At 37.5% G+C, this 27955-nt stretch overlaps 1 protein-coding gene across 1 annotated transcript in view; it reads left to right on the top strand.

The window, feature by feature from the left end:
* Positions 1–27955, top strand: part of TBC1D23 (TBC1 domain family member 23) — a 249771-nt gene that overhangs the window by 163339 nt on the left and 58477 nt on the right. The window contains exon 12 of the mRNA XM_090381875.1: positions 19585–19712. Coding sequence (XP_090238001.1) covers positions 19585–19712 — 128 coding nt within the window. The remainder of the gene's footprint in view (positions 1–19584; positions 19713–27955) is intronic.

The following is a 27955-nucleotide window of genomic DNA, read 5'->3' as shown; positions in this document are numbered from 1 at the left end:
CTCTCTACCACTGTCAATGTAGTACCACACAGTTGATACGTTACTCTGGGATTACTGCTTCCCATATGTAGTACTTTACATTTGTCAATGTTAAACTTCAGTCCACCTCTCAGCCCATCTGCTTGACTTTTCTAGATCCTGCTGCACCAGCAAACTGTCATTAACAACCCTGCCGACCTTTGCATCATCCGCAAACTTGACATTAAGCCTGATATACCATCATCAATATCATTAATAAATACAGAAAACAACAATGGATCCAACACTGAACCCTGGCAGACTCCACTAATAACATTAGCCCACCAAGAGCAGTGTCCATTGATTACCACTCTCTGTCTTCTCTCTCTTAACCATCCCTTTCAACTCCTCGATGTGGGCACCTGTACGTGGTGAGGGGACCTCCCAGTGATGCTTCTGGTTTTCCAGATTAGCATCACTGGGATCTAACGCCCATTCCTTGGTTCCAGGGTTACATCATTGGAATCCGGCGTGTGCAGCCGTGCGCCGCGACCCGTGGAATGTGCAAAGGCGGGATCCTGGTGGTTGAGGGGCCCAGCCTCAATACACCACTTTGGCCCCTGCTTCGACAAGATGGGTGGTCCCGGACCGGCCCGACTGGGAACAATCGGCAGGTGGTTTTTTACTGCTAGGGTCAACTGCGTTCCAATAAGTCTCCCTTCCTTTGGTCCTGGGACGGGATAAAGACTTATTGGTAACGTGGGTATGATGCTCCTAAGCGAACTTGGCATCCCATTCGTGTATGCAGTACCTGCTAGTTCACGAGTAGGCGTCCCCTCGTTGGGCTCTGTGGTGGGTGAGGTACTTAGGCATCAAACACTTTCTTTTTACTCCTATGAGTAATTTAAATTCTATTTCTTCTGGGGCCCAACAAGGCCCCTACCTAATCGAGACGAAACCACAGAAATACCTCTGCAAAAAGAGCCAGAACTGATGATACACCACCACCATCATCTGTGACACCGCTTTTCCTCATTCTCCATTCCACCGGCACTTTTTCATCCAGAAAGGATTAGAAGGGTTGACAGGATCTCCAAAATCTGTAAAAAGGCTACGTTCTGGAGACATTTTAGTCGAAACTGCAAGCCAAAAACATGCACAGCAACTACTGAAAGCCACATTTTTAGGGGGATTACCCATCATTGTTACCCCCCATAAAACCTTGAATTTCTCACGCGGTGTCATATCAGAGTGGGATCTTCTTCATGTTTTTGAAGAAGAGATCTGCTCTGAACTTAAAGACCAAGGAGTGACGGCTGTGAAAAGAATATCGATGCGGAAGGATGGGAATCTCGTCCCTACTCAAGTTCTCATCGTAACATTCAACACCCCCACGGCCTCCAAGTTCCATAAAAGCAGGCTATTTAAACTGCCCAGTGAGGATTTATATCCCGAACCCACTGAGGTGTTTTAAATGCCAAAAGTATGGCCACTCTCAAACAGCTTGTCGTGGCAACCCTGCCTGTGCTCGCTGTGATGCTAAAGACCACGAGAGCAAGGAATGTTTAGCTTCTAAGCCAAGTTGTACTAACTGCCAAGGAGAACACCCTGCATACTCTCGAGCATGCGAGCAGTGGAAAGAGGAGAAGCAAATTCAGAAACTAAAAACAGAACTAAACATCTCCTATCAGGAGGCCAGAAGATGCATCCAACCTATAAATAGCGCCAAGCCCTCATACTCCCAGAAAGCTTCTGGGAAAAGTACCATTGGTACTCAGACTGATTTTTCCATTTAAGCAACAGAACCTTCATTGCACCACCCAGGCAATAGCCTATCTGCACAAAAGTCTTAAACTTTTGTTTTGTTACAGTTATATTTTATGTGATTTATCATCACTACATTAATTATCAGGCCAAAATTATTCTAGACATTTCTGTTGATTAAAGGACTCGTTATATCGGTTTTTACCGTGTGGTCACACAGAGATAAGTAAATATCCCGTGTGAACACAGTTACTGCCCCTTCCTCGTGGAGGAAGACCTCTACAAGTTTGGAGGTTAAAATTATTTAACTTAACTTTATAAAATCTTAAAACTGTAGTCTCACACTGAGTCTCTTTCCAAGCATAGCACTATCTCAATAAGCCTTCCTTAGCAGGCCAGTGACAAGCCACGGCACCTTCATATCTGACTGCACAATTACTCCCAGGTCTTTTTCATTTTCTACCACCTTAAGTGTAGTACCACACAGTTGGTACGTTTCTCTGGGGTTACTTCTACCCATATCCAGTACTTTGCATTTGTCAAGGTTGAACTTCAGTTGCCACTTCTTAGCCCATCTGCCCAAATTATCTAGATCCTGTTGCAGTAGCACACTGCCATTACTGTCATTAACAACCCTGCCAACCTTTGTGTCATCTGCAAACTTCGACATTAAGCCTGATATACCTTCATCAATATCATTGATAAATACACAAAACAACAGTGGACCCAACACCGAACCCTGTGGGACTCCACTAATAACATTAGTCCACGAAGAGCAGCACCCATTGATTACCACCCTCTGTCTTCTCCCACTTAACCATCCTTTTATCCATTGTAGCAACTTACCCTTAATACCATTCTGCTCCAATTTGTACAGTAGTCTTTCATGCGCAGCAGTGTCAAAAGCTTTCCTGAAATCCAAGTGTATGATATCAAAATTATTTTTTGCATCCAGTTCCTTTGAGGCGCCTCCGTAGCCAGGTGGGAAGGAGCAGTAGTGCGTAGCACACGCTTCTTGATTAGACCGGGGTTCGAGCCCGTCACCACCAAATACGGAGGAAGCGGAAAGGTCAGGGAATGACCACCGCATATCCCCGAGCAATATGGCCTTAGTTGCTAATGCTCCTAAAAACCAAATAACAAACAAATAACCAGTTCCTTTGTGACCACATCATAATAACCAATCAAATTTGTCAGACAAGACTTTCCCTTAACAAACCCATGCTGTGTTTGAATTATTGCTGCAGTCTTGTCTAGATGATCCTGCAATGCATCTTTAACCAGCGACTCCATTATTTTACCCGGAACAGAAGTTAAACTAACTGGTCTGTAATTACTCGTGTCACCCTTCGATCCACCTTTGTGAATTGGGGAGTAATTGTGCAGTCAGATATGAAGTTTTCTGAGCAGTGCAGACAGGCTGCTAGGGCGGGTCATGGGGTTTTGTCAATGATATATAGGAATTTTGCTAGCAGGGAGAAGGAGGTGATTGTCCCTCTGTATAAGGCAATGGTCAGGCCACGCCTTGAGTACTGCGTACAGGTCTGGAGGCCTCATTTTAGGAAGGATGTAGATTTGCTTGAGCGTGTACAGAGAAGAGCAACACGATTGGTGAGGGGAATGAAGGGATTCTCTTACCAAGAGAGGCTTAAGTTCTGCAAATTGCAGTGGCTGGAGACTAGGCACCTGCGCGGTGATCTGATTGAGGTCTATAAGGCCTTGAATGGGTTGAGCACGCTGAATTCTGATGGGATCCTTCCACTTGTTCAGATTACCAACCTACGGGGACATAAGTTCAAATTAAGAAAGGACAGATGTAGAATAGATGTGCGGAAATTTGCCTTTAGCCAGCGGGTGGTTAATTGCTGGAACAAACTTCCATCTGTCGTTGTGGAAGTTGATAGGTTAAATAAATTTAAGGAGGAACTGGACAGGCATTTGGAGGGAATGGTGTGATTTTTTTTTTTTTTTTTTTTGGCTGATGCTGCATAAGCTCCTACACTTGCTTTCTTGCATCATGTGCCACTACTACTACTACCTCCTGACACAGACCCATATCTACAGACAACATCACTTAACAATTTTAATCGTAATCTGTTCTTCTCCGACTTAGGGCCATTGCCTTTTCATACTCGGGACAAGTATGGTCTACAGCATTATGTTCTGCTGTTACTTTTCTGCGTTTGCAATTTATACAACAAGGCGGTCTTTCCTTGTTAACACAATCTTTATAGCAATGTCCTTCAATGGAACAATATCTGCAAAACGCTTTCATTTTACAGAACTTTGCATTGTGGCCAAAAGCCATGCATCTGTAACACTGGGTCACCGTGACAATGTCGCGAACCCGACAGGCAGACCAATTCACAAACACTTTTCCTTTTCTAATCAACTGCTTATGGACGCAACCTGCTATCTGCACTATCCAGTTATTCAGTTTCTTGTTCTTTGCTTTATTCACAGATATCACATTAAAACTTTCTTGGAATACATCTTGGTTTACTCCATAATCTTTCAAGTTCTTAATCCATAATTGTTCTTTTAACTCGTCTTTATTCACATCTAGTTCCACATCATAAATCACTATTTATGATGTGGAACTAGATGTGTATCTGTAGAAGAGGCATGCAGCAGAAACAGTACTGACGTACTGTTTCTGCTGCATGCCTCTTCTACAGATACTTCCATGGGCACTGTTCTTCTGAATTGGCTTCTATAATTCCCGCTCTCTCTTTCAAAACAGTCCAAACACGTGCCGCCACCAGCCAACATCCATTTACTGTCCAACTTCAAATCCACAGAACCAACTTTTCATCTTCCTTATTTATTCATTCAACTGCCGTTTTCTGGAACAACCTTCCATCATACGTATTTCCTGAAAATTACAATCTGCACAAGTTAAGTCCAATGTCAACAAATATCTTCTTTTGTCTTCTCAACCTCCAACCCAAGCACGGTACTAAGTACTATAGGTTCTAATACCTCTCGTGTTTTGGGTTCACAAAAAAAAAAAAAAAAAAAAAGAACAGTTACTGCAGTCTTATCAGAATCTGGAGTGCAACGTGTTACTGAAGATTAATTTCCTTGATTCTTACCTAGCTTTCTCTCCGGCAACCTAACCTCTGTGATAGTAGTGTTGAGTACAGGGAAAGATTGCAACCATGGAAAATCATTATGGAAAAACTGCTCGACATCAATGAAAGAAACACTGAGCATTTATAGACGCAGTTTTTATCAAGAAACATAAATGTTAAGGTAAGATGTGTTTACACATATGAAGGGAGTTCAAAAAAGACTTGTATTCAACCAGAAGTAGTTCTTTTTTTTTTTTTTTTTTTTTTATGAAAACCCCAAACACGAAAGGTATCAAAACCTATAGTACTTAGTACCGTGCATGGGTTTGAAGGAGAAGTATGGGGGGATGGAGATGCCGGAAACTTTGCTCTAGAGACTAAACATGGATTTCACCTCTTCAAGCCTCCAATAAGCAAAGTGGTAGTATTTCACCGGTTGATGAAAGTCATCTACCACCTACATATAGAAGGTTGAAATAAATGCCACGTATTACACTTTTGAACAAAGTCCCAGACAAAATGACACATTTTTGCCACCTCTCAATACACTTCTGCAGGCTAGTTTGTAGAAGTCCTCTGACTGTTTTTCAAATCATGACTTGGGAGCAGAAATCACCTCATTATCTGTAGCACAGTGTTTTCCACAAAGGAGTACATGGAGAAAAGAGGAAGAAATCAGAGATTACAAGGTCTTGGGAATAGGCAGAATGTGGCAGTATTTTAGATTTTCTTAGTACATTGTGCCCTTTACTTCTTCTGGTTAGGGGTAAGAAGTCTAGGAATCCATGTAGCACTGCAGTTCCCACACTACTGAGATTTATGGACCTCTTTAAAAATCAAAACAAGTTTGCGGACCCCTTCAAAAAAGTTTGCGGACCCTTATGCGTGCTTGCATGCATGTGAAAACACTGGGTTTTCTTAAAAGAAATTTCAAAATTTTATGTGTGAAACAACTCAACTTTATTTTTATACAGATATATAATAACTTTATTTATCATTAGTTTTCTATTCATAGAACAAATAATTTGAAATGTATACAATTATATATACTAATCATATTGAAAATAAGTAATGGTCTATAACAAAATTCGTTGTGATTCTATCAGTATATTTTTTTAAGAAAATAAACACATATTACTTGATACCCTCTGAATTCACGGACTCTCTTTAACTGGTCTATGGACCCCAGTTTGGAAAACACTGATCTAACAGGCACTTTACTCGTATGCAATTATTGACGGATGATGTTCTCCACAGCCTCTACACTAGTTTTGAATTTTGCAGCTAGTTCTTTGACACTAATATGGCGATCTTCCAGGATTAATGTCTCAATTTTTTCGATACTCTCTTCTGTTACAGCAGTTGAGTGTCTTGGGATTTCTTTATCATGCACTGAGGTTCTTCCACATTTGAATTGTTTAACCAATTTGCAACAACACTGTAACCTGAGCAGTCTTCTCCATAAACAGCGATCATTTCTTCGTGGATTGTTTTGGATGTTTTTTTCCTTGCAGATAGATGAACCAAATCACTGATCTTTATTCCACTTTATGCATTGTGACAATGCATAAAATGGAACTTCGCTTCACTCAGAACTCTTTTGATAGGGTTCTAGAAAAAAAAAATTGAGTATGTTCAGATTCAGTACTGAAATAAGTGTAAACCACTTCATTTAGAAAAAAAAAATAATAATAAATTAAATTTTTTGATTTTCACATTAAAAGTTTTATCCATTGTGCCATATGTGCTGGCACCCTTGCAAAAGATTAATGTAGTTAGATCTCTCATCAGGAGTCCAAATATCTGACACTATCCATTTTCACTTTGTTCTGGTATTGCCAAGAATTGACAAATCTGTTTTGCTTTTGATTTTGTATTGTCTTATAATCTTAGGCCAGTATATTATGTCTATACATGGGGTGTATTCATGGGCCAGTTTGCATGATAAGGCTGAAAAACTCAACCCACAGTGGTGGACTCCCCCTACTCTATCCACCTGATAGCTCCAACAGGAGCTAACTTGTTCAAATCTTCAACTAATCTTTGAACACAGACCCTTCTCCAGACAATTGACAAGTGATGAAACCACTATACTGTCACAGTGAACTTGGTTCTTGGATTATGCAGGACAGAGATTTCACTTGAAAATCATTGATTTTTTACAGTGACACTGAGAAAATTTTAGGGTGTGGAATTTCCTAATTGCTGTTTGTGAGTTTGATTTATATATGAGGCATTAAACTGGGGGGGAGGGGTAGTGGTTCACTAAATGTGTATACCATTCAGTGAATGTTTTTTGAGAATTTTTTGATTGTCATTTATAAAGAATATTGACTTAGTTACCATATGTATGCCACTTAAAAAGAAAAAGTGATCCAGAGATTGTGCCCACTCAGAATGGATATACAGAGTTCATTACGTTGTAAATTGTACAGTAAGTTACATATTAAATATATGTAACTTACCGTACAATTTACTGTACAATATATGTAACTTACTGTATGCAGTATGATATATTTTGGAAGGGAGAATTATTTTACTGTACTGTAATTAAAAATTTAACCAATTAAAATGTTCATGTTGTAATTAAAAATTTCAACCTGTTTGGTACCTTAGTTGAAAGTTACAATAATTTTGTTGCAAAATTACCTATGATTTATTGCAGTATTCCATGAAATTCAAGGGCTTTCCTAAACATCTGTATTACAAATGTTAAAAATAATACCATTAATTATTAGTGACAGGCATGCCATGAGGAAATCCTCAAGTGAACTGAAGCCACACCAGTAAGATTCATGCTGTCATGGAAAACTATGTGAAAAGTGTTTTTCTCCCATTTTGGGAAAGGTTTTAATGTTTGTGTGAGTGTTATTGATTGTTGTGTTCCATTAGAAGTCTTTACCACACTTAAAAAAAAAAGTGGGATCCCACTCTCCATATGCGTGCGTGATAAGGGGATACACGTTTTCAGTTCATTTGAAGGTTTCTTCATAGCATGCTTCCTACTAATAATTAACAGTATTATTTTTAGTTTATTTTTAAATTTTGTAATACTGATGTTTAGGAAAGCTCGTGAATTTTACAGAATTTTTGGAATAAATCACAGGTAACAAATTATCTTTTCTATACTTCAAAAATGTCTACTGCATATTTATGGTACTATTATGTTCAACTGGGTCTGGCCCAGAATCCCGACAGTATCTACTATATTGCAAAAATATAAAAATAAAATTTTAGTAAGTAAAAATTTACCTTATTAGATTAATTTTGTAGAAAGAGTATAAAAAAACAAGAAAACTTAACGACAAATATCTCTCAATTTGAAGATCATTTGTTTCTGTTACAGAAACAAACAGTTAAAATATGATCAGCAAATAAGACTTAATTAATTTTACTTTATTATATTGCATTTAATTGGTAATTTTTCAAGTCGAATTTTGGTATTTGTATAAGGTGTTTCAGCAATAATTATAGGTTTGAAATGCTAAAGATAAAATTGATATGATAGCATTGAAATGCTAAAGATAAAAAACTTGAAATAAGAATACTTTCAGAATATGAAAATTTAAAGTAATGTATTTTGGCAGCTTCTTCATAAGTATCATTAGCATAACTAAAATTATACAGGTATTTATTATTAGCTGCATTTTCACGAATTTTTTGACAAATACATTAGCCATGATCATGGGTGCTAGCAGGATATTTTTAAAGGGGTAAGAGTAAAAAGAGTAAAAAAAGTAAGAGTAAAAAAGAAGATTTAACACAAGAAAAGTAGAACAAGCATTAAGGGAAAACAAAGGATTTAAATCAGCAGCCATGAGCAGTAATACAGAAAGACAAATGATACTGAAACTGAAGAATAGCGATGGTGTACTTATAAACAGCAGAGAAGGCATAATTCAAATAGCAGAAGACTACTATAGAAAATTATACAAGGAGCGAGGGAATGATACCAGCAGTGGGGAAGATGGATTGCAAAGTAGCAACACATACGACATACCTGATATTCTTCCTGATGAAGTAGAACATGCATTGAAGAAAATGAAGAATCGGAAAGCCTTGGGGGAAGATGAAGTTACTGTAGAGTTGTTAAAATTGGGAGGAAGAGACATAACACAAAAACTGGCAAGGCTCTTCACAAAGTGCATTAGAAAAGGTGTGACGCCTAAGCAGTGGAATAATGCAATCATAGTTTTGCTGCATAAGAAAAGAGATAAATCAGAAATTGGAAATTATAGACCAATTAGCTTGTTATCCCACATCTACAAGTTGTTCACAAGGGTCATTACTAACAGATTAGAAAGAATACTTGATGAGAATCAACCGAAAGAGCAAGCTGGCTTTAGGACAGGATTCTCAACTATGGATCACCTTCACATAATATCACAGCTAATGGAGAAAGCAAATGAATATAAAACACCATTATGCCTGGCATTTGTGGATTATGAAAAGGCATTTGACTCCATACAGCATAAGGCAATGTTTTGGGCACTGGAAAGACAAGACATAGATACCCCATATATTATGATTTTGAAGAAAATATATGAGAGTGCTACCTCCTTTATTAGACTAGACAAAGACAGTAGCAAATTTAAAATCGAGAAAGGAGTTCGACAAGGAGACACAATATCTCCGAAGCTGTTTACTGCTGCCCTTGAGGAAGCTTTCAGAAGATTAGACTGGTTGCAGAAAGGAGTCAGTGTGAACGGAGAGTACCTAAACCATTTACAATTTGCAGATGACATTGTGGTTATAAGCCACGATTCCCAAAGAATTAAAGGAAAATCTTAATCAGTTATGCACAGTTAGTAAGGATTTTGGACTAATGATGAACAAGTATGCCATGGAAAGGGAAATAATGATTGAAGGAGCAGTAATTGAAAAGGTGAAGTCATATACTTATCTGGGACAAGTTATTAGCTGTAATAATGATAAATGGCTGGAAGTCAAGAGAAGAATAAATTTTGGATGGATAGCATTCAGGAAATATAGTCACATACTGAAGAGCAATATCCCAGTTTGTCTGAAACGTAAAATAATGAACCAATGTATACTCCCCACCATGATTTATGGAAGTGAAACTTGGGCACTCACCAAAAGAATGGAAGAGAAGCTGAGAACTACACAGCGAAGAATGGAACGAATTATATTGGGAATCAGACTGTTATATAAGAAGAGAAACAAATGGATCAGGCAGCAAACTCAAGTAAAGGACATTCTTATCAAAACTAAAGAACTAAAATGGTCTTGGGCAGGACACATAGCTCGAAGACATGATGACATGATCTTTGTGTGTGCGCGATGCAAGGAGTGTATCGATATCAGGCAACAACTCGGCGTTCTTGTGGGCCTATATGAGAGCTTGAAGGACAGGGTGGATGCCCTCGAAGAAACTAAATTGAGGGGCCCATCAAGCTCTCAGCTGCCCACATCAACGCCAGAGCTTGCACTTGGGCATCGCGTGACACAGAGACAACCCCCAAGGCAGAATGCGCTGGTCCCGAAGGAACTAGTAGTTGTTGGTGACTCTATTGTCAGGGAAACGGGGAATATGCTTTGTAAAAAAGATAGGTGGAACAGGACCAGGGTATGTCTGCCAGGGGCAAAGGTTGATGACGTTGTAGAGCGAATATCATCTTTTAAGGGCACAAAAGGTGATATAGTTGTACACGTTGGCACTAATAATATTAAGAGTAGGAGACCGGCAGAATTACTTAACAAGTACAGGTCACTGTTGAACAAAAGCCGAGAATTAGGGTTGAATTTGAAAGTGTCTGCAATTCTGCCCAGACACGATAGGAGGGAGTATATGATGAGAGCCTTGTCAATCAATTCGGCCCTGGAAAGATTGTGCAAGGCTCAAGGGGTAGAATTGTTTTCAGCCTGGACTGTACTTGTTAACAGGAGAGATTGCTTCTACAGGGATGGGATACACTTAAATAGAAAGGGTGCAAGAATATTTGCTGATGCTATCGAGGCAGTGTTAGGTGGGTCGGAAAACTGCTAGCTTGGGGGGAGACAAAGACCAATAGATTGACAGTAGCCACTGGCAGAGGTGAAAGAGATTCTTGCACTGCTTCTATTAGAATGAGCAGAAGCCTGAAAAACAAGATGCATGGTATTTCAGAGACTGCTGGGATCCCTTAGGGTTCAAGTAAACACATGGGTTGTGTTAGGGTAGCTAAGAATAGAAACAGGTGCAGGTATACTTGCGTGTACACCAATGCTAGGAGTTTAGTAAATAAATTTGATGAATTTGAGGTATTGCTCAAAACATCAAAGGCAGATATTGTTGGGATATCAGAGACGTGGTGTCACACAGATATAAGGGATGCAGAACTGCAATTTGGGGAGTACAACGTCTACAGAAAGGATAGACAGGATAGGAAGGGGGGAGGGGTTATGCTATTAGTTAAGAAACACATAAAAACCAAGGAAGTGAAGCCAGTCGACATCGCTGGACAGTGCAGTGTTGAGTCAGTTTGGTGTGACATAAGCATTGGGAGATCAAAATTGAGAGTAGGAGTGTGCTATAGGCCTAATGACTCTGATGAGTGTAATAAGGAACTGTACAGGGAAATAGAGTGGGCCAGTAAATCAGAGAGTCTTATAATGGGAGATTTTAATTTCCCAGATATTGACTGGAATTTGGGGGCTGGTTACTCATACACTAGCAGGGCTTTTGTGGATTTATTGGATGATTGTTTTCTACATCAGCATGTTCGGGAGGCAACTAGAGGGAGTAATACTCTTGATTTGATTATCAGCAGTGATTCTTCATGCATTAAGAATCTGCAGATAAATGAACCACTAGGTGGCAGTGATCACAGTGTGCTGAAGTGGGATTTACTGAAAGAGGTAACTACCATTAGGGGTAAAGGGAAGGGTTATTGCTTCCGTAAAGGCGACTACGATGGACTGAGACAGTATTTAAATTCTATACAGTGGGACCAACTGATGATGTTACCAACAGCAAATTCAAAAAGGGAAGCATTCAAAGAACTTATCTTGGAAGCTACTAGGCTTTACATACCAACTAAGAAATATTGTTCAAGGTTTAGGCCAAAATGGATGTCAGATGAACTAATGAGGCATATGGCAGAGAAGAAAAACGCATGGGATACTTACAAATTAACACATGACACAGAAGCCTATGATAGATACAAGTTGATATGCAACCAAGTTACAAAGGAGGTTAGGCAGGCGAAGGCAGATTACGAGAAATCCTTGGCAAGGGATGCAAAGAAAAACAGCAAAGAGTTCTTTACTTATGTAAACTCTAGAAGGAAGGGGATGAATCAGATTGGTCCACTTGATATTGATGGGTCAACTGTTGATGATCCTGCTCAGGTAGCTAACAAACTAAATGAATATTTTGCATCGACATTCACACACGAGGAGTTATTCAGCAAGGGGAATGCCAGAGGTGTATTCAACTCTAGCAGTAAGCTACAAAATCTTGAAATAACTGGGAGTAAAGTGGAGGAGAAACTGTTGAAGATAAACACAAGAAAGGCACCCAGGGTCGATGGGATCTATCCAGTTATATTAAAGGAGGCAGCAAAGGAAGTAAGCAAACCCTTACCATAGTTATGAGAGCTTCCTTGGACTCAGGAAGGTACCCATGGACTGGAAATGTGCAAATGTGACCCCAATTCACAAATGAGGATCAAAGGCTGAAACAAGTAATTATAGACCTGTGAGCTTAACTTCTGTTCCAGGAAAATTAATGGAGGCACTGGTTAAAGAAGCACTGCAGGATCATTTAGACAAGACTTCAGTTATAGCTCAGACACAGCATGGTTTTGTTAAGGGGAAGTCTTGCCTGACCAACTTGATTGGATACTATGATGCAGTCACAAAAGAGCTGGATGCAGGGAATAACTTTGATATTATATACTTGGATCTTAGAAAGGCTTTTGATACTGTTGCACATGGAAGACTACTACACAAATTGGAGCAGTGTGACATTGGAGGCAAATTGCTGCTATGGATAAAGGGGTGGTTGAGGGGGAGAAGACAGAGAGTGGTAATCAATGAACACTGCTCATCGTGGACTGATGTTATTAGTGGAGTCCCTCAGGGCTCAGTGTTGGGTCCATTGTTGTTTTCTGTATTTATAAATGATATTGATGATGGTATATCAAGCTTAATGTCCAAGTTTGCAGATGATACAAAGGTTGGCAGGGTTGTCAAGGACACTACTGACACTATGCTGCTGCAACAGGATCTGGAAAGGTTGAGCAGATGGGCTGTGAGGTGGCAAATGAAGTTTAACATTGACAAATGTAAAGTACTACACATGGGAAACAGCAACCCCAGAGCAACGTATCAACTCTGTGGTACTACACTGACAGTGGTAGAGAATGAAAGGGACTTGGGGGTGATTGTGCAGGCAGATATGAAGTTCTCTGAGCAGTGCAGACGGGCTGCAAGAGTAGCTCATGGAGTATTGTCAATGATATACAGGAATTTTTCCAGCAGCGATAAGGAGGTGATTATTCCATTGTATAAGGCAATGGTCAGGCCACACCTAGAGTACTGTATACAGGTCTGGAGGCCTCATTTCAAGAAGGATGTAGAGCTGCTGGAACGAGTACAGAGAAGGGCAACAAGATTAGTGAATGGAACAAAGGGGTGCTCTTACGAAGAAAGGCTTAAGTTTTGCAAATTACAGTGTCTGGAGACTAGGCACCAGCGAGGTGATCTGATAGAGGTGTATAAAGCCTTGAATGGTTTAAGCATGCTCAATGCTGATGGGATTCTTCCTCTAGCTCAGAAAAATCACCTGAGAGGGCATAAATTCAAATTGAGGAAAGACAGATGTAGGATAGACGTGCGGAAATTTGCCTTTAGCCAGTGGGTGGTTGGTTGGTGGAACAGACTGCCATCCCTTGTGGTGGAGGTTGATAGCCTAAATAAGTTTAAGGCTCAGCTGGACAGGTATTTTGAACGAACAGAGGGGTGAAGTGGAAGTGGGTTTTTTTTTTTTTTTTTTTTTTGGCTGATGCTGCATAAGCTTGCTTTCTTGCATCAAATGCCTCTACTAATGCTAATGCTAATGACAGATGGACTAAGAAAATAACAGAATGGTACCCAAGAGGACTAGAAGAAAACCTGGAAGACAAAGGCGGAGATGGATAGATGAAATTCATGAGTTTTTGGGTAGTAAATGGATGGCCAGTGCTCAAAACAGAAGGAACTGGTAAGTTGCTGGAGAGGCCTTCATCCTGCAGTGGATTGAAAATGGCTGATGATGATGAAGAGTAGAAAATATCCCATTTTCTTCTTATTATTATAATACTTAAGATTATTTCCTCAATTGATATCCCCCAGAAAAATATCTCATTTTCTTCTTATTATTATAATACTTAAAGATTATTTAAGTATTATTATTAAGATAATTGAAGTATATTAAGATTATTATAATACTTAAACATTTGATTATAATTTGTACAATTTTTTGCAAATGTTAATGTGTTATTTTGATATAAGTAAACTGTGATTATTGTCAGTAATATGGTTATTCTGAATTGATTGTATACTGTTAGTATATATATATATATATATATTTATATGAGTAATATGGAAAGAAAGTTAAAAAATTGTAACAAGCTGTAACTAATACTTATGGGCCACTGCAGTTGCTAGAGCAATTATGCATTACAACCATAATGTGTATAAAATATTTTGTATAATATTGAAGATAATAATAGAAGGTAATTCAAGCAGAAAATACCAAGCTGGATTTAAAGAACCGCAAGGGATATAAATATATAAAAAAACAAAAAAAAAAAAAATATATATATATATACACATATACATAAAACTTATCGTTGTCTACCCACAATCTAGATGACCTGTGGCCACAGTTGAAGTCATCTAGATTGTGGGTAGACAACGATAAGTTTTATGTATGTATATATATATATATATATATATATATCCCTTGCATTTCTTTAAATCCAGCTTGGTATTGTCTGCTTGAATTACCTTCTATATTATTATCTTCAATATTATACAAAATATTTATATATATATATATATATAATAGGAACAATATATGAAAATATTTTATAAAGTAATATAATATAATGCAATATTATCCCGATTGGATTAAAGCCATCTGTAGATTGAACCTTACATCCAGGTAATATTTTATTATAGTAGATTTAGTAAAATAGATAACATGCTATTTAATCGGATTTTAAATTTGCTATGTTGGTAAAGGCCGAAAATATATTATTATAGATTTAGTAAAATAGTTACATGCTATTTAATCGTTTTTGAGTTAGCTGTGTTGGTAAAGGTCGAAAATATAAAACCTAAACCATATAATTGTAGACCAAATTATACCTGTAGATTAAATCAACCAAGTAACTCCAAAATAGCTGATACCGACCTCCATGGCCAAACCTAGTGAAGAATAATAATTAGCAACACATGTAATTATAATAATACAATACCAATTGTTAATTATAGGTAATAGGAATTGAAAGGGACTTTATCGAGGCCTAACTCCTTCAATATATCCCACCCATAATTAACAGAGCTATCTGTTTCTGTTGTCATCTGCCTGTATAACAATGTCAAATAAGTAATATTAAAAGTTTAGTGGTAAAGTTGATAAGTAGTTACATAGATTTAGGTGTATCGGGAACAGGAAAACCAGTTAGCATGTGCAGTCTAACTTCTTCCTGGGGATCTGTACATGTAATCGTAATAATAATAGTAATAAATGAAGTTAATATTATATATTTCAATCAAACATCAAATAAACAACAAATCAATGTCAACTAATAGAAATATATAAAGATTGATATATATATTATTTACTTCATTTATTACTATTATTATTGTTATTATTATTATTACTATTATTACCATTACATGTACAAACCCCAGGAAGATGTTTGACTGCACATGCTAACTGGTTATCCTGTTCCCGATACACCTAAATACCTATATAGATAATAAATAAATACCAGAAAATAGAATAAATCGACCAAATCGAAGCAATTTATTCGATTAACCAGTAATATATCAAGCATGTATAATGTCCAATTGACATTATACATGCTTGATTGGGCATTATACATGTCCAATTGACAATAGCATTAACGTAGCAAGTGATAAAGAAGAAATAATCACATAGACTTTAATAATAAAAAAACACAATAAGTGTGTGTGTGTGTGTGTGTGTGTGTGTGTGTGTGTGTGTGTGTGTTGTTTATTCATTAATACGACAAAAAATATTAACATTACCATATACTGTTTACATGACTGCAATGTACGTGTTCCATGTGTTCAAATAAAATTGTAACAATTTTAGTGGCTGTTTTGATTACATGAAAAACATTTTTTATTGCAAAAACACTTTCTGGGATATAGACTCTAACTTTGTTTTTTTAAATACAATTGGTATGTTGGGATTTTGGGCGGCACCGATATTCAACTACATAGGGGTTTGTAAATAACCAACGTGTTAGCATTAGTAGAGACATATGATGCGAGAAAGCAAGCTTATACAGCATCAGCCAAAAAAAAAAAAAAAAACTCCCATTTCACCCCTCTATTCGTTCCAAATGCCTGTCCAGCTCAGCCTTAAATTTATTTAGTCTATCAACTTCCACAACAAAAGATGGAAGTCTGTTCCAAAAATCATCCACCCACTGGCTAAAGGCATACTTCCGCACATCCATTCTGCAGCTGTCTTTCCTCAATTTCAATCTATGCCCTTCAAGTTCTTAATCTGAGCAAGAAGAAGAATCTCATCAGCATTCAGCTTGCTTAACCCATTCAAGGCTCAAAATGGGAAGCATTCAAGGAACTAATCTTCGAGGCTACCAGGCTTTACATACCAACTAAGAAATATTGTTCAAGGTTTAGGCCTAAATGGTTGTCAGATGAACTAATGAGACATGTGGCAGAGAAGAAAAATGCATGGGATACATACAAATTAATGGGTGACATAGAAGCCTATGATAGATATAAGTTGGTCTGTAACCAAGTCACAAAGGAGATTAGGCAGGCAAAGGCAGACTATGAAAAATCCTTGGCAAAGGATGCAAAGAAAAACAGAAAAGAGTTCTTTACATACTTGAACTCGAAAAGGAAAGGGATGAATCAGATTGGTCCACTGGATATTGATGGTTCAACAGTTGAGGATCCTGCTCAGGTGGCTAACAATCTAAACGAATATTTTGCATCTAAATTCACGCATGAGGAGTTATTCAGGAAGGAGAATGATGTAGGTAAAGTAAACATTGTCAGTGAGCTGGATGATTTTGTAATAACTGAGAGGAAAGTGGAGGAGAGATTGTTGAGGATAAACATAAAAAAGGCACCTGGGGTGGATGGGATCTATCCAGTTATATTAAAGGAGGCAGCAAAGGAAGTATGCAAACCCCTAGCCATAATTATGAGAGCTTCTTTGGACTCAGGGGGGTACCCATAGACTGGAGATGTGCAAATGTAACCCCAATTCACAAAGGAGGATCAAAGGCTGACACAAGTAATTATAGACCTGTTAGTTTAACTTCTGTTCCAGGTAAATTAATGGAGGCACTGGTTAAAGAAGCACTGCAGGATCATCTGCAGACAAGAATTCAGTTATAGCTCAGACGCAGCATGGTTTTGTTAAGGGCAGGTCTTGCCTGACCAATTTGATTGGATACTATGATGTAGTCACAAAAGAACTGGATGCAGGGAATAACTTTGATATTATATATTTGAATCTTAGAAAGGCTTTTGATACTGTTGCACATGGAAGACTGCTGCACAAATTGGAGCAGTGTGGCATTGGAGGCAAATTGCTGCTATGGATAAGGGGATGGTTGAGTGGCAGAAGACAGAGTGGTAATCAATGGAAACTGCTCAACGTGGACTAATGTTATTAGTGGAGTTCCTCAAGGTTCAGTGTTGGGTCCGTTGTTGTTTTCGGTGTTTATGAATGATATTGATGATGGGATATCAAGTTTAATGTCCAAGTTTGCAGATGATACAAAGGTTGGCAGGGTCGTTAAGGACAATACTGACGCTATGCTGCTGCAACAGGATCTGGAAAGGTTGAACAGATGGGCTGAGAGGTGGCAAATGAGGTTTAACATCGACAAATGTAAAGTGCTGCATATGGGAAACAGTAACCCCAGAGCAACGTATCAACTCTGCGGTACTACACTGACAGTGGTGGAGAATGAAAAGGACCTGGGGGTAATTGTGCAGGCAGATATGAAGTTCTCTGAGCAGTGCAGACGAGCTGCAAGAGTAGCTCATGGTGTCTTGTCAATGATATACAGGAATTTTTCTAGCAGGGATAAGGAGATGATTATTCCCTTGTATAAGGCAATGGTAAGGCCACATCTTGAGTACTGTATACAGGTCTGGAGGCCTCATTTCAAGAAGGATGTAGAGCTGCTTGAACGGGTACAGAGAAGGGCAACAAGATTAGTAAATGGAACAAAGGGTTGCTCTTACGAAGAAAGGCTTAAGTTTTGCAAATTACAGAGTCTGGAGACTAGGCACCGGCGAGGTGATCTGATAGAGGTGTATAAGGCTTTGAATGGTTTGAGCATGCTCAATGCCAATGGGATTCTTCATCTTTCTCAGAATAATCACCTCAGAGGGCATAAATTCAAATTGAGGAAGGACGGATGTCGGATAGATGTGCGGAAATTTGCCTTTGGCCAGCGGGTGGTTGGTTGGTGGAACCGACTTCCATCACTTGTTGTTGAAGTTGATAGCCTAAACAAATTTAAAGCTCAACTGGACAGGTATTTCAAACGAACGGAGGGGTGAAATGGGAGCGGTTTTTTTTTTTTTTTTTGGCTGATGCTGAATAAGCTTGCTTTCTTGCATCATATGCCTCTGCTAATGCTAAGGCCTTATACACCTCAATCTGATCATCTCGCAGGTGCCTACTCTCCAGGTGCTGCAGTTTGCAGAACTTAAGCCTTTCTTGGAATGAGTACAAAGAAGGGCAACCAATCGTGTTGCCCTTCTTTGTACTCATTCTAGCAACTCTACATCCTTCCTAAAATGAAGTCTCCAGACCAGTACTGTGTACAGGTCTGGAGACCTCATTTTAGGTGTGGCCTGACCTTGTATAACAGGATAATCACCTCCCTGTCCCTGCTAGCAAAATTCCTATTTATCATTGACAAGGCTCCATGATCTACCCTGGCAGCCCATTTGCACTGCTCAGAAAACTTCATATTTGACTGCACAATTACCCCCAGGTGTTTTTCACTTTCCACTTCCCTGAGTGTAATACCACACAGTTGTTACATTTCTCTTGGGTTATTGCTACCCATATGCAGTACTTTGCATTTGTCAATTTTAAACTTCAGTTGCCACTTCTCAGCCCATTTGCCCAACTTATCTAGATCCAATTGGAGTAGTATACTGTCTTTACTGTCGTTAAAAACCCTGCCTACCTTTGTAACATCTGCAAACTTGGACATTAATCCTGATATACCTTCATCAATATTATTGATGAATACACAAAACAACAATGGGCCCAGCACCGAACCCTTAGGAACTCTACTAATAATATTTGTCCACGAAGAGCAGTGTCCATTGATTACCACTCTCTGTCATCTCCCACTCAACTATCCCTTTATCCATTGTTGCAACTTACCCTTAATGTTTAAGTGCATTTACTTAATTGCATTAAAATAAATTATGAAAATACAATATTTTCATGATCACATGAAATAGTTTCTCTCTTCCTATCCCTGGCATAGTTGTTTTTATGTGTGCTTATGCTTCTTTTTTGTTTTTTATTTAGCTCTTCACAATCTTGTGACGGATGACCTTGCATCAGGATTATCTGACCACAATCCAAAAACATGTATACAATGCAATTCAATAACTGCTAATGGAATGGAAACAGAAGACATATCGTTTCTGAACAAGGTATGTGATTGATTGTGTAGTCAAAAATTTACTAATTTTAACAAATTTAGGTATTATATTCTGACTTTATTTTTAAGCAAGTATTTCTAGTGACACAAAAAAAAACGATAACAAAAAAAAAGGAAAAAAAGATGAAAAATTAGAAAAAAGTTTTATTTATTGTACGTAACCTGCCTCTTTTATTGTAGATTTGATAATGTAATGATAGTGCAAATAAATTATAAAGTGCTCCACAAAACAATATACATACTTTCTGTAAATTCATAATGCATAATAAAGGGGTAGGCATGTTTTTGATTCACTTGAAGATTTCATCATTAGCATTAGCAGAAGCATTTGATGCAAGAAAGCAAGCTTATGCAGCATCAGCCAAAAGAAAAAAAAAAAAAAAAACCCCTTCCACTTCACCCCTCTGTTCATTCAAAATACCTGTCCAGCTGAGCCTTAAACTTATTTAGGCTATCAACTTCCACAACAAGGGATGGAAGTCTGTTCCACCAACCAACCACCCGCTGGCTAAAGGCAAATTTCTGTACGTCTATCCTACATCTGTCTTTCCTCAATTTGAATTTATGCCCTCTTAGGTGATTATTCTGAGCGAGAGGAAGAATCCTATCAGCATTGAGCATGCTCAAACCATTCAAGGCTTTATACACCTCTATCAGATCACCTCGCTGGTGCCTAGTCTCCAGACACTGTAATTTGCAAAACGTAAGCCTTTCTTCATAAGAGCACCCCTTTGTTCCATTCACTAATCTTGTTGCCACTCTCTGTACTCTTTCCAGCAGCTCTACATCCTTCTTGAAATGAGGCCTCCAGACCTGTATACAGTACTCTAGGTGTGGCCTGACCATTGCCTTATACAAGGGAATAATCACCTCCTTATCCCTGCTAGAAAAATTCCTATATATCATTGACAATACACCATGAGCTACTCTTGCAGCCCGTCTGCACTGCTCAGAGAACTTCATATCTGCCTGCACAACCACCCCCAGGTCAAAGGCAATCATGGCATGCCTTTTACTAATCCAACAGTATTACTTGTAGTTTTCTTTAGAAATTTTTAATTTTGATATTTAAGAAAGCTGAATTTTAGCATTAGCAGAGGCATATGATGCAATGAAGCAAGTGTATACAGCACCAGCCAAAAAAAAAAACCTTCCCATTTTATTTCACCCATTTATTCACTCCAAAAGTTTGTCTAGTTCTTCCTTGAATTTATTTAAGCTATCAACTTCCACAACGACAGATGGAAGTTTGTTCCAGCAACCCACTACGCACTGGCTATAGGCAAATTTCCAGATATCTATTTGACAAATGGCTTTCCTCAATTTGAATCTGTGCTCCCTCAGGTTCTTATTCTGAGCAAGCAGACGTATCCTGTCAGCACAGCATTGAGGTATATAAAGCCTTGAATGGTTTGAGCAGGCTTGCTATATAAAGCCTTGAATGGTTGAGTAGGCTTGCTATATAAAGCCTTGAATGGTTTGAGCAGGTGATCTGATTGAGGTATATAAACCCTTGAATGGTTTGAGTAGGCTCAAACCATTCAAGGGTTTATATACCTCAATCAGATCACCTTGCAGGTGTCGGTTCTCCAGATGCTGCAACTTGCAAAACTTAAGCCTTTCTTCATAAGCATACAGCTTTGTTCCTCTCACCAATCTTTGTTACCCTTCACTGTACTTGTTCTTCTAGCAATCCTACATCCTTCCTAAAATCAGGCCGCCTGACCTGTACGCAGTACTCATGGTGTGACCTGACCATTGCCTTATACAAGGGGATAATTCCTGCTGGTGCACTATGGCCATAATTGCCGATGCACCTAATGAATCCCCAAACAAACCTTATCCCTGCTAGCAAAATTCCTGTATATCATTGACAAGACCCCATGATCTGCTCTGGCAGCTTGTCTGCCCTGCTCAGAAAATTTCATGTCTGACTGCACAATTATCCCCAGGTCTTTTTCATTCTCCAACTACCCTGAGTGTAGTACCACGCAGTTGGTACATTTCTTTGCGGTTACTGCTACCCATATGCGGTACTTTGCGTTTGTCAATGTTAAACTTCATTTGCCACTTCTCAGCCCATCTGCCCAACTTTTCTAGATCCTGTTGCAGTCGCATACTGTCATTACTGTTATTAACAACCCTGCAAACTTTGACATTAAGCCTGACCTTTTAGAGCAGACTTTGGAAAAAATCCTCAAGCGAGGAATATTTCATTATTTTTACAGTACAGTGAAAATAATGAAATATTTTTACTGTACTGATAAATGAAAGTTAAAATGTAAATATTTAAAACGAAAGTTAGAAAGAAATCATAGTGGAGTAAGTAAAAACAGTGGTAGCTGTTGCAGTAATAGCATTTGAGTTACTTCTTGTTATCAACATCTAAAATAATTATTATGCAGTTGAGTTAAATGAAGAGTGCATGCATCCCACAGTGCTCTATTCTGTATGATGAGGTTGAAAAAATTTTGCATTATTTAGATTTCATGTCATGGAAACTGCCATAGGCATACTACATTAAGAAACTTCAAAATTTTATATTAAAATTATGTGGTTACAGCAGATACAGAAGTGAATAACCAGTGTCTGGTTTAAACTATAGTTTTCAAGCTTTTTTTTTTTTTTTAATCTTCATAAGGATGAAGATTAAAAAAAAGAATTCCTTTAAAAAAGAGATAAGCTTGTGTATCACTAAATTATAAAGCTTTCGTTATATATAATATTATAAATTCTTTTTAAAAAGAGATAAGCTTGTGTATCACTAAATTATAAAGCTTTTGTTATATATAATATTTACATTAAAATTTTTAATGTAAATTTTATATTTATGTTTAAACAAAATTTTAAAATAAAATGGAATTTTACTTTTTCGAAAAGTCAGAGGCCATCAAGTTTGTTCTTTAATTTTTCTTTTGTTGATATGTTTTTTCACCATACCAATAACATTCATTTGAGGTAGCATATTTTTTTTTTAAATAAATGACATTTTCTTTGCTGAACTTTCATTACTGTTATTTGTTATTTTAGCCTGTGTTGTATGAGAGCTGCAAACCTCAATGCCAGAGCCCATCCTCATCCATCTGCCTTGAATGGCAAAATTACCATAAGCAGAATGCACTGGTCCTACTGAAAGTATTTATTCTTTGTGACTCAGTTTTTGGGGGAAATGGAATATTTTATGCAGTATGGGTGGGTTGAAGAGGACCATGTTATGGCTGCCAGGGACAACAGTTGATCAGTTGATGGTATCTAGAGTTTTAAGGGGCCAAAAGGATGTTGTATATGTTGTTGCTAATGATGTTGAGTAGCAATCTAAGGTTTTTTTTAAACAAGTTTGAGGTGATATTGAGAAAATGCTACGAGTTCGACTGAATTTGAAATTCATTCGAATTTGCCGGGACATAAGTTATCATTGAGCACTGTTTGTGGACTAATTAAATTATTAGTGGAGTTCCCCAGGGTTTGCTGCTGGGCCTATTGCTGTTTTCTATCTATCTATATATATATATATACAGTATATATATATATATATGTGTGTAGTGTTCTTACTTAAGATTATAAAAATGATATTTGGTAAAGTTTAGCGTATTAGGTACCTGTCAGTTGTGCAACATTAATGCTATTGCACATGGGGCAATTAGGCATTATACATGCATGAAATTATGTTAGTCAGTTTTATTTAATGGTATCTATCTGTAGGGAATTAGGTGTATAAGGACCAAACTAACATGTTAGTAAAAGTAAACTAGCTTTAGCCTGGAAAGCCTATATAAAATTATATTAATGGAAATAAAAATAAATTGATGAAAATGATGAACAATGAAAATAACAATAAAAATGATAATAAACAATGAAATTGTAAATATGATAATAAACAATGAAAATTGTAAATAACATTCTCTCACTTGGTTATCGGTCTGCTACTTCTTTGGGGTCTTTGAGCAGACCGATAGCCAGACTAAAAGAATGTCTCATACCTACCCGTTTCTGTTGGCCCCCATTCCAGTTTTGCCTGTTTTTAATTTTTAGGTGATTGTATTGAAATTAATAGAAATTAAATGGGAAGTGCTAATAAATGAGAAAAGATATTGTGTTTAATTTAAATTTTGTAAAATTTGTGTTAAATTTAAATTTTGTAAAAATAGTGTCAGAATCAGAAAACTGGGATAGGCAACACAAAGCCCAATGGGCATGTTTGTATCAGATTAAATGAGAATGGGTTCTTACTTTCTTCTTGTTCTGTGGTGGTCAGACTGAAAAGGGATCAATTCCCACCTTCTGGTTATTTTATGTGTTGATTAAATGATACTGGCAGCTTTTCATTACTATGACGTGATGGTGAAATTGCTGTAGGCAATATGTCCTATGTCAATGGAAATGTTCTGATAGCCTTGAGAGGGCTTATATTTGAGTTAGTGGGGGGGGGGGTTGCCTCTGATAGCAGAAGGAACCTATATAAATGAAATGATGCTTTTATACAAGTACAATAAATGTTAGTATGATTAAATACAAGAAGTATGTTAATGAAAATATGTGTAATATATAGGAAATGCTGTCCCCTGTACAAGGGCCGGTATAGCTTTTCTAAGGCATAACGACCTGTGTATGTCCGGGGGGGGATAGCTATATACATATTTGCAGCCTCTTTCAATGTGAATTTTCACCCTGTGTCTTTAGGTTTTATACTGTATTTGTATTTAAATGAAGGGATATAAACGGTGTGTGTTTAAAATACCTTAGGCATGATTATTCTGTTGTTGGGAGTTTGATATAAGTGATAAATTACAATTTATTAGATTGTCTGTTTTTTTGGTGGGGGGAGGATTTGGTCAGCCGGGTTACAGTGCGGTCAGACTACGAGCCTCTTCTGAGCGCAATACACCCAGGAATCAAAATTGGGAAGTCATCATCTTAGTTGATGATGGACACTGGTTTTTAGACAACCAGGTAAAGATGGGCTATGGACCATTTATTGGTGTTATAATTCTAAACTGGTTCAGTGTATTTTCAATAAGTGTATTGGCATTGGGGTGGAGTAGGTTGAGATTCGCAAGTATGACCGCTTTAATATGGTGTCTGCTGTAATTGGCAGGTATATTATCCTTGATGAGAATATCTATCAATTTTTTTTATTGCTTCCATCATGTTATCTAGATTATTGCAGATGTGTATTAACCTGTTTGTCTGATTTCTAATAGGGTTGCCATGGATATGCTTAGCCAAATTGCTCTCCCAGTTGATAAGCTTTATAGCTGGGAAGCTAAAATGGTCTCTCTTATCATAATGTTGAGTGTAAACATTGTCATTGGTGATGGTGATTTTGCTGTTGAGATAGCAAGCTTGTTGGTTGCTATCCGGGTTGATGCATTCTATGGTTAAATCTGCGGGATAAATTTCCTGGGCTATAATGTCGAAATTGATAACCAGGACATCATAAATGTATCTGTAGAATATAATTTCTTCTTTGATATTGTTTTTGAAATAATGCAGGTAAAGGTTGGCTATGGAGCAAGAACTGCTAGCCCCCCCCATAGCCACTCCCCTACTCTGCACATAAATGCTGTCTCCCATAAGTACGTAATTGTTTTTGACATTAAGATTAATATGGTCATGCCAATACTGTTTATTACATCCCATTATATTTTGATAAGTTTCGTAGTAGTAGAAAAGAACTTTTTTTAAATTGTCTTGCGATATACTGGTGAAAAGGTTTTTAAAGTCATAAGTGTATAGACTTCTGATTCTATTGTTTTTGTTTTTGATGTAGTCTAAATATTTTTTGTTATTGGAGATAAATTTAGTATTAGTGAGTTGGTTGGCTATAATATTTAATTTGTCCTCCATTAAATTACTGGATAGTTTTATGTAGCTGTTTTTGCCGGAGGTGATGAACCTTTTTCCAGTCGGGACTTTATGGAATTTGGGGATCCAATATACGAATGGGTATCTTGTATTATCTATTTTTAATTTGTTTTTTTGTGAATGGCTATAAGTTTTTTGGTAATGCAGCTAGGTGTGGAGTTCACGAGCTTATATGTATCGCTAAGGTTCACTCCTCTTTAAGCGTGTCAATGTAGAACTTTTTGCCTATAACGGTGAAGTTGTTATTGGCCTTATCTGTATTTGTAATGACAAATTTATTTTGTAATTAATTCTTTTAAGGTTGTATTGTTTAATGCAATTTTGGTGTGGTATGATTTCTTTGAATCTAGCCAGAATAAGTTTGGTGGAAGTATTTATCCAACTTTGAAAGGCTTCTATTGGTGTGTTGAATTTGTAGGTAGTTTTAAAGGCAAACTGTAGAAGATCCATGTAAATAGATTTGCTTGTGTTTTTTAGGTTGGCTTGGGTGTTGGGTCTGAATTTAGTTTCCTTTTTCATAATCTCTCTTAAGGGTGTTATCCTCTATAATGTTAAGTCGCCTGTAATGGGATTCTATGTATTTTTTATATTTGTTTTCCTGGCAGTAATAGGGTTGATCTGTGGTGTTCATGTTAGCAATGGTATTTTTATAGTTACATACGGCCATCCCTATTGGCTTGTTGTATCTGTTTCTGATTTCTATGTTGATATTTTTTATAGGAAGGTATGTCTTGGTTTTATTTATGATATCTCTGATGTTGACAGTCAAATGAACGATTAAGGAATTCTTCTATCTGGGTAATCAATTCTGATTCTGAATTTAAATATATCTTCTCAAGTATGGAATAGCTGTATGTTCTGGATATTGAGTTTTTGGTAAATCTTGCTTAATGCTTTTAGTTTACTGATTTTAAGAGAAAATAGGGTATTGTGAATGGTTTTCACATTGATGGGATCCCTATCCCATTCTGTGAGAAGTTTATCAACGTCGTTAAGATTTTGTGGCCCACTCCTATTGTAGTCGCTGTGTTCTTGCTTAATTTTACCATTTTTTTATCCCATTAATGTGCAAGTTTTTAGTTGAAAGATGGTATATGTACATTGTTTGGGGCTAGTGTGAGTGAAATTTCTGTCATTGAATCTATTGTTTAGTCCGTATGGGTAGAGGGATTTATACTGTAGTATAAACAAGTCTTCCATTATTGATAGGATGGCTATAGATATATTAGTGAAATTGTGTTTTTGAAGTGTCTTGAGTTCCATTACATTGGTGTATTTGTCTGTAGTGTTGGAGCTGCTGTTGCAGCTGGTGGGATTTTCACCATATTTCTTTATTTGTGAATGGTGAAACTTTAATCTTATGTGTAACTCTGTTACTGGTTTGCCCTATATATTGAATTCTGCATATTTTACATGTAATTAGATATATAACATTTTTTTGTATGGCAAAAAAATGGTGTATTATTGGAGATTTGCTGGTGCTGGTTAGGCATGTATGGACATGTTTTGCATAGTTTACTATTACATTTTTTAAATTTTAGTTGACTCTGGTGGCGCAGACTATCTATATAGTCTTCAATATGTGGGAAGAAATTAAAAACTTTAGGTCTATTGGATTTCGATTTATTCACTTGTTGTTGTTATTTGGTTTTTAGGAGCATTAGCAACTAAGGCCATATTGCTCCGGGATATGCGGTGGTCATTCCCTGAATGGCCTTTCCGCATCCTCCGTATTTGGTGGTGACGGGCTCGAACCCCGGTCTAATCAAGAAGCGTGTGCTACGCACTGCTGCTCCTTCCCACCTGGCTATGGAGGCGCCTTATTCACTTGTGGTGTGGCGGCATTGCATACTATATAACCGTTTTCAGTCGGGTCCTGTGTGGTCATGTCTATACCCAGGGTGCAATTTATGCTGTGATACCCAGTGTTGTTCCTATGTGTAGTATTATTCATTGTGTTATAAGAAATTATAAAGTTATGATGATATACGGAAATATAAGGCCCGTTTCCATGTTAATACACTTTACTTCCTTTAGTGATGGAGTTTTTAAAGGTTCTTGTATAATTTTGATTAAATTTATAATAATTATTAATTATAATTATTATTATCATTATCACTGTAGTCCCAGGAGCTGATGAATAAGGCTGGGTACTAGCAGAGTCAGTTATATTGTGTTTTTTCTGAAGATTATAAAAATGATATTTGGTAAAGTTTACCATATTAGGTACCTGTCACCTGGTTGTCTAAAAACCAGTGTCCATCATCAAACTAAGATAATGACTTCCCAATTTTGATTCCTGGGTTTATTGTGCTCAGAAGAGGCTCATCGTCTGACCGCACTGTAACCCAGCTGACCAAATCCCCCCCC

Source organism: Mastigoproctus giganteus, chromosome 9, assembly GCF_048544385.1.
Source record: "Mastigoproctus giganteus isolate SK-2022 chromosome 9, ASM4854438v1, whole genome shotgun sequence".
Classification (NCBI taxonomy): Eukaryota; Metazoa; Arthropoda; class Arachnida; order Uropygi; family Thelyphonidae; genus Mastigoproctus; species Mastigoproctus giganteus.
This window is presented reverse-complemented; position numbering and strand designations above follow the sequence as displayed.